This window comes from Drosophila obscura, unplaced genomic scaffold (assembly GCF_018151105.1).
Source record: "Drosophila obscura isolate BZ-5 IFL unplaced genomic scaffold, ASM1815110v1 contig_4, whole genome shotgun sequence".
NCBI classification, from domain to species: Eukaryota; Metazoa; Arthropoda; class Insecta; order Diptera; family Drosophilidae; genus Drosophila; species Drosophila obscura.
Window position 1 is genome coordinate 9,724,028 of NW_024542828.1, and position 11,047 is coordinate 9,735,074.

General features: G+C 45.7%; 2 protein-coding genes across 4 annotated transcripts; one reads left to right on the plus strand and one right to left on the minus strand.

Annotated features, from left to right (window-relative positions):
* The first annotated feature begins 23 nt into the window (after positions 1–23).
* LOC111069929 (protein AAR2 homolog) lies at positions 24–1,502 on the plus strand. Its single transcript, XM_022360166.2, has 2 exons — positions 24–1,280; positions 1,351–1,502. The coding sequence occupies exons 1-2, from the start codon at positions 118–120 to the stop codon at positions 1,406–1,408; spliced, it is 1,221 nt and encodes a 406-aa protein (XP_022215858.2). The 5' UTR covers positions 24–117; the 3' UTR covers positions 1,409–1,502.
* A 2,835-nt stretch (positions 1,503–4,337) lies between these two features.
* LOC111070098 (14-3-3 protein epsilon) lies at positions 4,338–9,450 on the minus strand. Of its 3 annotated transcripts, XR_002607317.2 has the most exons (5): positions 9,273–9,449; positions 4,984–5,453; positions 4,727–4,907; positions 4,533–4,657; positions 4,338–4,473 (listed from the first exon to the last, which is right to left on the minus strand). XR_002607317.2 is itself a non-coding variant. In XM_022360418.2 (4 exons), exons 1-4 carry the CDS (start codon positions 9,334–9,336, stop codon positions 4,584–4,586), a joined length of 786 nt encoding a protein of 261 aa, XP_022216110.1. In that variant the 5' UTR covers positions 9,337–9,450; the 3' UTR covers positions 4,338–4,583. The 3 variants fall into 3 exon arrangements, 2 of the variants coding, with proteins under 2 accessions (XP_022216110.1, XP_022216108.1); XM_022360418.2 differs by having other exon boundaries at positions 4,338–4,654; positions 9,273–9,450; XM_022360416.2 differs by having other exon boundaries at positions 4,338–4,657.
* Between the last annotated feature and the right edge of the window lie 1,597 nt (positions 9,451–11,047).

Consider the following 11,047-nt stretch of genomic DNA (forward strand, 5'->3'; position numbering starts at 1 on the left):
CATCGCCCCAGTCCCACCACTAGCTGCCCTTATCGATAACAGCAATCGAATTTTGTGTTCTCTGTTTTGCTTTTTGGTTTCTTTAAATTGAAAAAAGCCACGGACACAGATTTCAGGATGAACAAGGACAATAGCAGCATGAACATGGATCCGCAGCTGGCCCTGCGCCTGCTGGCGGATGGCGCCGTCCTGGTCATAGCCGGCGTACCAGTGGGCACAGAGTTTGGCATAGATTTGTGCGCCTACACGATTGGACCGGAATTCAGAGGCGTCAAGATGATACCGCCCGGCGTGCACTATGTGTGGTGTGCCTCCCAGGGACTCTATGGAGATGCGGCGCCACGTGTCGGTTTCGTTCATTTCTTCCATCCCAACGAGATTCTTGTGCGCGAATGGGACAAGGACCTGGAGGAACTGCGACCGCGACAGATTGCCGAGCCAGAGGTGGAGCGGGACCGCATAAGAAAGAACTTGGGCCAGCTGGAGAAGATGCTGGCCGCCTACGACTACCGCTATGTCTGCCCGTGGAAGGATCTCACGGGCAGCGTGACGGAGCCGTGCGTGGATCGTTGCCGCCCAACCCTGGGCACCATACGCACAAACGTTGAGCTCCAGTCCTGCCCAGATGCCGACAGGCCACGAGGCGAACCCGGAGCCGCCTCCAGCAGCGGTAGCAAGCGCAACGCCGCCGTCAGGCTGCTCCTGGACGAAAGCGAACTCCTGCCCGACCTCAAGCCCGTGGAGGGTACAGCCCCTCGTTTCAGTGCGATTCCCCTGCGCGTTCCACACGATGCTCTGCCAGCGGATGTGTCACGTCACGCCATGGACTGCATTGCAGCTGTGGATGACCTGATCGACAGCTTCGGCTCTTCCGATGCACTGATCGAGGAACTGCAGCTGGCCTACGTGTTCTTTCTGGTCGGCTACTCGGTGGAGTCGCTGGCCCACTGGCGCAAGCTGCTTGGCCTGCTGGCCCACTCGGAGGCGGCAGTGTCTAAGCACAGACTCACCTACATGAAGTACAGCGAGGTGCTGGCCCACCAGCTGCCCTACCTTCCCGAGGAGCTGATGGTTCCCAGCCCCCACAACAGCGTCTTCAAGGATGTGCGAGAGCTGCTGGTGAATCTGCATGAGGGCGGACTGAGCGTCAGTGCCGAGCGTCTTAGGAAGCGGCTTGAGAAGAAGCTGGGCTGGTACTTCGAGGGACTGCTTGACGAGGACCCCGAGGAGCAGCCAGTCATCATAGAACTTCCCGAAGCCCAGGAATCTCCCATTTGCATGTAAACGAAACGTCTCTTGTACTCCTATATTTGCAATACACGGACTGGAATTCGATCGATTTGATTTTAGCGCAACGAGTGCTGGGTACGCAAATAATTCCACAGATCCCGGGCCGTGCGGATGCTGACCATGAACTGGCACAGCTTCGTCTCGATCAGGCAGAGTATGATGAACTTGGCGCGCTTGTCCTTGAGCAGGGACTGCAACAGAGATGCAGATGCAGCAGTTGAGAAAGGGGCTTCGGGCCACACTCACCTCCTCGTTGTTCTCGGGACCTTGGTCCACCACTGACCACAAATCCTCGGACTCCAGATAGGCCCGCACCGTCATCGACCAGGCCTTATAGTTGTCCAAACCTTTGAGCTTCTCGATTTGCAGTTGCAGTGCCATCTCCGAGACTCGAGCAACGTTTCACAACTAAATCGCTGGTCTGGTCTGGTTTGGTCTGGGCCTAGCCTTGCTTGGACGCTACGGTCTCTGCCCGTCTGTCTTTGCCCCATTTTCTTTCTAGATTTTCAAATATAGATATTTAAGCATTTGTATTTCCATTGTGCGCCGCAGTGCATGCAAAACAATGGCCACTAGACCCACATTTGTTGTTGCTTCCGGGCCAATGAAAGTGCTGGCAAAATGACATTGAGCTTAAGTGGACACTTGTGATTTGACGCAGAGAGGCGTCGTCATCGTGTTCGTTCTTTTCTGCTGCCCGCTGTGCAGCAGCAGAAAATGTGTGGCACAACCCACAGTTTGCTGGGCGTCATTGTCAATTCCTAGTTTCCTCAACAATTCCTAGCTGCTGCCGCCATTTTATCAGCACGGTGCGGACGCACTAAGGTGCCGGCAAGTGTGTGCACAAGAATTGAGTGCGGCGTGACGTCACATAGTTATGCCTAATTGGTCGACAGGGGAAAACAGTTCTATTTAGCGTGACGTCACACAAATCTTGTAGTATCATGTAGTTGGATCTGTTGGTGGAGAGTGGGTGGAATGTGGAATGCAGCTTTACCGTACAGTTCGTGGAAAGTAAAACACAAAAAAAAAACAGTTGGATCGTTTGTGGTTAACCTTCAGAAGTGCCCCTCGGAAGCAATCAACATCATATATTTGGGCCTGATAAAACCAAGTATCTGTTCATCATATCTCTCTCGCCTTGATTGGACACCGCACCCTGCTCCCCCCTCCCCATTCAGCACCCCGCTATCCAAAATTCAATTAATAATAAATTGTGATGCGCAATGGTTGTTGTTTTTCTTATGATTTTTATTTGAAATGAATACGAATGTCAGTTTAGCTGCTGGTTTTCTGGTGTTGGCTGTTCCGTTCAAGAATGTTTGTTTGCTGTAGTTGCTGTTGTTCTTGTTGCTGCCTGATTTATGCTTAATTAACTTTCTGCACGGGCTTTTCTTTTTAGCGACTGCGAAATATTTGTTGTCTGTCTTCCCGCTCGCTCGCTCGCACACTTTCTGCGCGCCTCATTTATCATAAAATGAACTGTGAAAAAGCTCGTGCGAAAATATTTCCTCTAGCTTTGGGTTTGCTATTATTTGCCATTCATTCGTTAAGCACGCAAAAACACCCTACAGATAATGATGGTTTTTGTTCTTTTCGATTTGTTGGCTAAATAAAATGATATTTCATCTGTTTCGGCTTTTTTTCTGTATAAGGAGTTTCTGTTGAATTGCAGACATTGTATCGCCTGAGCAGGGAGCAGGAGTGGGTGTGTATGGTAAGGGGGCGGGGCGGGGCTGTTTGGGACTTTTGGAAAAATTCGAAATCTCTACAAATTACATAAGTGGTAGGGCATAGAAAATATACAAGTATATATGTATGTATACAATATATATATGTACCGTTGTGTTTTTTTGTTTGTATTTTGTTTTTTCTTGTATTTAGCAACTACAAATACAAATACTTTTCTATATTTATTAATATGTTTTCTTTGTGGCGCAAGGAAAGAGATGAGAAAACTTTTGGTTGCGATTGCAAATGGAAAAACACAGGAAGCAAAGGCAAATAACGGAAATCAACTAAAGTACCGTTCGATAAGTGTTGTAAGAAAGAGAAAACAAACGGTTCGGTATGCGAGTGAGTTTGCGTGTGTATGTGTGTGTGTACGGTTGTGTGTTGGTGAGGTGAGTGTGCGAGTGTCAGTGTCAGTGTTGAACAATACACTTACGTACATACAAATTTAAGCTTAAGAATTCGTTTTTTGAATTTCGCTTAACTAACATTCCCTTTTCTCGTTTAATATAGTTTTTAGCATTATTTCGCATTCCTTCTCTATTCTTATTCCGTTTGTTTTGCCTCTCTCATTTTAAACTTTTTTTTTATTTGTATTAAATTTAAATTAATTGCTGTATTTTTCCTTACATTTTCGACTTTTTAATGTTTTACTTTTACGTTTGCGCTTATTAATTGTTTTTTTTTTATACTTTCTTCCTTTTTCGTTTTATTATTGGCTTAAAATTAAAGTTGTATTTTAAGTGTTGCTGTTTTTCTCTGTGTGTTTTATTAAACTTCTTTTGATGTGGATTTGCTGCTGTATTAGTTTTGTTAAAATTAATGCATGCCAACTCGTGAATTAGTTTCGAAATGAATGCGCACATGCCACTCCGCTCGTTGAAATTGCCTTCTTTTCTGCTTTACTTTCTGATTGTTGCTTCTCAACTCTCCGATCTTTTCTTCTTGCTTTTGCTTTCGTTATCGTTTTTGTTTCGTGTGTGTTTTTCGTGTGGTTTAAATGAGTTTATTTGTTTGTTTTTTGCTTCTCATAATTAAATATAATATTTATTTAAATATAATATAATGCCTTGTTTCTCGAATGCAAAATGTTAAATTTAGTAGAGTTGTTTCTTGCTGATGTTGCTGCTGCTGTTGGGAGGTTGCCAGCACACTTGCCGCTCACCGAGGAGTGTTTGGAGATGGCGTTGCAAACAACCACGCCGCCGCCCACCAGGCCGCCGACGCCTCAAATGTGTTCTTTTTTTTGTTTGTGCTTGTCCGTGTTGGGGCTGCTTCTGGTTGGGGGGATTAAGTGTTATTCTTGTAGCTGTTGCTTTTCCGTTTCTGTGGATTTGAATGCTCCAAGCGTAGAGTATCGATCGGTTTTTCTCGATAGTCAAACATCCAAAGGATCGGCTGTTGTTTCGTAGTGTGGTTTCTGCGACCTCTTTTGTGGTTCTGGTTGTTGTTCTGTTGTCGTGTTGTTGTGTTTTGATGTATGCATATATATTATATGGTATTATATTTACTTTAGAAGGTATATTATGTGTTTTAAATGGAAGGGCGGGGGTTTACTTAAATTACGACACATCCTGATCCTCGACATCCTGAATCTGCTCCTTCGGCTCGCCATCACCTGCGTTGGGGTCTACTTCTTAGCATAAAAATTAAAATCGTCAATTAAATTATTCAAATTGGGGGGGAGGGGTGCTATGGTGCTTACCTTCTGCCTGCATATCGGACGTCCATAATGTGAGGTTGTCCCGCAGCAGCTGCATGATGAGTGTCGAGTCTTTGTAGCTCTCTTCGCTCAGTGTATCCAACTCGGCAATGGCATCGTCGAAAGCGGCTTTCGCCAAGCGGCATGCACGATCCGGCGAGTTGAGAATCTCATAGTAGAACACCTGGAGGAATAGCAAGAGAAGTTACCACAAGTTAGCAATGTCGAATTTCAGATAAGATAGCAAGGCCAAATCTCACCGAGAAGTTCAATGCCAAGCCCAAGCGAATGGGGTGTGTTGGGGGCAGATCGTTCATGGCAATGTCGCTGGCTGCCTTGTAGGCGATCAGCGAGTTCTCTGCCGCATCCTTGCGGTCCGAGCCGGTGGCGAACTCGGCCAAATAGCGATGGTAGTCACCCTTCATCTTATAGTAGAATACTTTGCTTTCGCCGGATGTGGCGCATGGAATGAGATGTTTCTCGAGCACATTCAGTATGTCCGAACAGATGTCGCGCAGCTCTTTCTCCACCTGGCCGCGGTAGGTTTTGATCATCTCCAGCTTCTCCTCGGCCCCCTTGTTCTCCTCCTTCTGTTCGATCGAGGTGATGATGCGCCACGAAGCACGACGGGCTCCAATCACATTCTTGTATGCGACGGACAGCAAGTTGCGCTCCTCGACAGTCAGCTCGACGTCCATGGAAGCGACCTTCTTCATGGCCTCGACCATTTCTAACGGAAGGAAGAAATGCGGCGGTTAAAAGTGGCATCTTTACTTAATATCGATTCTTATGTGGTCCAAGGAGATGGAAAATACCTAGGAAGCATTCTAGGGTAGCTATTCTACTCCACCCCACCCAACCCCACCTCCCTCTGTCTGGCTTTGTCAGGTGTTTAGGCATAACTCGGACTGTTTTAGCCGCTTCTGTCATACCACAAAGCCAACCAGAACCAGCCAATGGTGATAACGGTTTCCTGCTGGCTCTCTCCTCTTCCTGCGCGCCTGCCTGCCTGCATCACCATCATCATATCCTAAAACCGTGTCATGAATCACGTGCCTGGAACTCCGGGAAAGACAGCTGGCAAGCTGCTTTTGATTCCAGTGTTTATGTGAGTGTTGATAACAAAACAAAATCAGAGCTACAAAATTGTAATTTTACCGTTTTTGTTGCTTTTGTCGCCGTTTGCTTGCCTTGCATTTCAACGGTGTGTGCTCCGCTCCTCGTGTCTTCTCCCTTGCTCCCGCTACCCACAGTCAGCTGCTGACGTATTTCGCCCCACATACACACGCACACACACTGGCAGCAGCGCGCACTCCCAAAGTCACAGAATAGGCAGACAGGCACGCACACTCACACGCAGCGGGACATTTTGCTGTTGTTGTGTGTGGCACGTAGATGTGAAAATTGGAATTAATGTTGGCATGGCTGGGCTGCATGATTCATGCGTCCCGTCTGTAGTTGCTGTTGCTGCTGCCGTTTGCCGTTGCCGCTGATGTTTCTGTTGAACTTCAAAAACGGTTGTTGGCATTGGCACATCGTACATTCTACATGTGTATATATATGTGCACATTGCACTTTACAACACTGCCAACGCCAAGGCTGTCACGGACAGAACAGAACGTGCAAATTGAACTTGAAATCGGAGGAAGGGCAAGGGAGGTGGCAGGCAGCATACATTCGTAGATGGGGGAGAAATCCATCCATCTTCCTGCAGCACATGTTGCTCAGTCTACTCAATCTACTACGAATTAGGAGACATGCGCGAGGGAGAGAATATCGCGTAGCGTATAAAGCGAAAATCAATAAAGGCGGCCCAAAATATGAAATGACAAATCAAATGCAGCCCAAAAAAAGAACGGGAGGAAAAGCTAACCACATAAATCCAACCGCCACCCACAATCAACCCACACACACACACACACGCATACATACAATCTACCCACACCTAAAAAAAAAAACGGCAGGCGTCACGCGAAATGTATTCAAAGATTAAGGCAAAGGAGGGACCAAAAGGAAGGAAAGTTTTGAATAAAAGAGAGGAAGGAGGTTGTTGGATCCACTCCCTCTCTCCCACCCTCTATCACGCTCTTCCTCCCACCCTTATCAACGGCCTGTGGGTGTGTCTATTTGTGACATAAGGGCGCAGCAGCAGCGGCAGTTGAAAAAACATGCGCACATACCGTTACAACAAAGAATCGTGTAATTAGACAAAGGAAAAACTAACATCAGAGTGGAGCATCAGCGGGCTGCTGGCCGACGACCATTTGACCAGCGGTTAAATGGTGCACACAACAAAAAGCAGACAAACAAAACACACCTTTCCCCCTATTCCACCCCCACCCCACACCACCCCCCACTTCTTGCTACAGCTATGACCGCTCCGCTCATCTATCAACTTTATACTTTATGTATGCTCTTTTTTCGCATATCGACGACATTGACGAGAGAACATCAACTGAAAAAGCAGTGCGCGACCTCGAAAAAAATGTAGATAGAACAAGACGAGATGCAGGGGGTGGGAGCGGGAGCGGCAGCACCTGAGAAAGCACACTTAAAGGCTGACGTTAATGTGTATATGGAAAGGGCAGTAGGAGGGGAGTGGTGGGAGGGTAGAGCGGAACGGGCAAGTTCAGATTGGGGGCGCAGACATTGCCGGCTGGCGGCGGCATTAGCCTGTGCGCTCCCTGCGCCTGTATTGGTGTTCCAGCCAGAGACCCCAGCCAAAACTGTCCGAGTGCGACAAGGCCAACCCCAAGTGCTCCATGCATACACACACAGAGGCACTGACATACACAGTCGCAGCTCTCATATACTCTGCCTTGGAGCGCACGCAGGCGAAAATAAGAAGACAAACATGTGATACAGACACAAAAACGTCCATGTGTATGTGTGCGAAGTGGCTGCTAATAGTTGATTGACTTCTTTGCGGCAACAGCCACACGGCAGCTACAACCACGATAAAGAGACGCCGCCCGTTAATGTTGTCAGTTTTGCAGACAATTATCAGCAGAATTGCCATTGTCTTTGCTGCAATTATTACTGCTAATGTACTTGGCCAAAACGGCTGAGAACATTGTTTGCTAACTTTTGCCAGGCACTGTGCAGCGTCGCCGACATCACTCCGACACTCTAGTTATCTCGTTTTAACGCATGCAGCAGCATTCGGGAATTGCCAAGCGCGCGCTTTTTCACAAACGCTTCCCCCCCTGCCGCTTGGGCTATGCTATTCTCTTCCTGCTCTACTCTCTTTGCATTTTGAGCAGCGTTTTAATTAATTGGAGTATTTTTAATTAAATAAGCAGCCAGAATGAAAGCTCCCGCCGCCGAACACTCATACCCCCACACACACACATGCGCGTGAGCATGAGTAATGCAAAAGGCAACAGAAAAATCTTTTTTCTTCCCCTCTGCACTATCAGGCAGAGTTGCCACTTGGCTGGACTAATATTTCAGCGACGATGCCAAAAAAGAAATATAATAAACTATCCCAGCAGCTAATTTGCATAAATAAGGAAAGGGGAGAAAAATGGGAGTCGGAGAAGCAGTAGCCGGCGACAACTCTGCGTCGCACGGAACACAATCGATTCATTCATCGATTTTTCGCAGCCCAACGGCGGACGCAGATGACGACGACGACGCCGCTGCTGCTGCGCATGAAAAGCACATTTTGAGCAGAAAATACGAATAAAATGGGGGGATGGGGGGTAAAAAAGAGACAGCAGACCAGACCCACTCCTTCCCCCAAAATGTTTTTCCACCATTGATTTTGGGCGTGGAGAGCGGCCGCCGTCCGACATTTAAATATAAAATTAATAAAGTGTACGACGACGCTGCGTTTCCTTCCAGAAAGATTCGCCTTGACAACAACAACGAACGAACGACCGACCGACAGACTACTACTACTACAAACAGCCCTTAGCAACGCGCCGCTCCGCGCAGCCCTCACTCGCAACACTAAATACACAAAATTTCGACTCGAAATGGAAGAGGGGGCGCCCCTCTCTACTCCAGAGAACCTGGGAATACCCAACTATATACTATTTGGCCCACCTTACTGTAAATTTTAATACGCAATTTGATCTTTCTCTTTTCGCAAAAAGCCAGCGAGAAAACCACGCGAAATTTTGCCGGTAAAAATCAGGTTTAACATTTTTTTTTCTCCATTTCTTCTCGTCTTTCTTGTGGCCATTCTTACAGCGCTGCGCGCTCTTCTTCTTGCCGTTTCTCTTGATTCGGTCTTTCGTTTTCGCAGAAATACTACTCATCGGCTGCGGGCAGCGGCGGCGCTGCGACGCGACGCTATGTCGTTTCAGCGGCTGCACCTACACAAATGTCTTTGCCAAATTGAAAATTTCCAATTTTTCCACAGTCTGCGGCTATAGCCAACAATTCTGCGCTGATTTGGCGAGAGACAGTTTCTGGACAAGACGCGGACAATCGGGGCGATTTTTCAGCGACCACGCGACGACGCAACCGAACGGACCCCTCCCCAACGTTGGCGCTCCGCGGACGAGAAAATTTTTTCTTTCTGCATTTTTCATCTACTCACCATCGTAGCGCTCGGCCTGCTCGGCCAATTTTGCCTTGTAGACATTATTCTCGCGTTCAGTCATTATGTTTAATCCTTTTTAGTTAAATTAATCCACAGAAAAAATTATTTAAATGCTCCCGGTACGTGCGGCGTCGAAATTTTTTGCTGCAGTCGCCGTCGCCTTTTTTTTTTACTCTGAGTGTGACCGGGGATTTATGATAAAATCTGCCGCCTGACCGTCAGAAATATACCGAAATATACTATATGATTTTCAAAATATACCGCAAATATACTGACGGTCTTGACAATATGCATTGATATTCCTCGATTTTGATATTCGGTATAATATTACTAGCTAGTTAGCCCATTCCTCCCTTAATAAATAATTTTATTCAATTCCTCAATAAATTTTGTTCGGGATTGGCTAGTTTTCAGAGCTCCTTTTCATTGCATTGCTTACATAAAAAGGTTCAAAGAAAAACGGCCAAAGCATAAAACGTGAGTGTGAACTCCGGTCACATTCCGTCATTGTTGCTAGTCAACCAAGTTTCTGCATGCGTATGGACATTTGTATACCCTATTTCCTCTAATTAATGTGAAATTTGTTGTTCCAAGCTGCATTGAAACATTAATATTGTGTTTTTCTTAGATTCAGATGTTTTTCACATATTAATGCAAATGTTTTGTGTTTTATAAATTCATTTATCCCGGTTCTGATACCTATTATTGGAACCCGTGAGCTGCCAAATTTCGTTAATATCTTTAAAACAGAGACTGAGTAGTTTCTGCATTAATTGGAGCCTGAAATTACAAACAATACCTCAAGTCCATAATATCCATTTTCCCAAGGTATGCAGATTGTTGCTCATTCCGTGCCAAAGTTGCACAGCAATGCTGCTAATTCATTTCCCCATGTTGCTGAAATTTTTCCCATACAAATCAAATGTATCATACGGGAACGCGTATGGAATGACGCAACAATGAATCTTTATTCCATACGCGTTCCCGTAAGATACATTTGATTTTGTATGGGAAAAATTTCAGCAACATGCTGCCACACCACGAAAATGAGGGGAAAGTCTCCACAAAAACACTCTATTCTCCACTGAAAAGAGAGCACTCTCCACGAATTGAGAGCAAATTTTGCAAACTCTCCACGAATTGAGAGCGACTTTTGCAAACTCTCCACGAATTGAGAGCGAAAAATGTCAGTATTTTTGGTGCGCTAAATTGAGTTTGGCGGTCAATTTGAAATGTGTCTTAATATTTGGAAAAATAAATATTTCACTTGATTTGTTTTTTCGATTGTGACTGGAACCTCAGAAACGTCATTTTCATTATATACCTTAAACATACCGAGGAAAATCATATTCATCAATTTTAATATTCCGTTTAATATTACAAGGTAGTTGGCCATCTCAGCCCTAAGCAAATAATTTTATCCGATAGATACATACATTTTTTAAGAGATTGGCAAGTTTTTAGAAGTCCTTTTTATTGGATTATTTACATATTAAGGTTCAAACAAAAAGATAAAAGTTTGTCGTCTTTGGCGGCGCCGCCCGCCGGCGGGCGCCAAACCGTGTTTTTGGATATGAAATTCGTCCAAATGTTGACTAAATGTGACGTCACATGTTGCAGGTCAACCAAGTTTCTTCTATGCGTATGTACTTTTGTATACCTTATTTCTTTTAATTGGTGTTAAATGTTTTGTTCCAAGCTCCATTGAAACATTATTTATGATTTTATCCTAGATTGACATGTTTTTTATCTCTTAATGTATATGTTTTGTG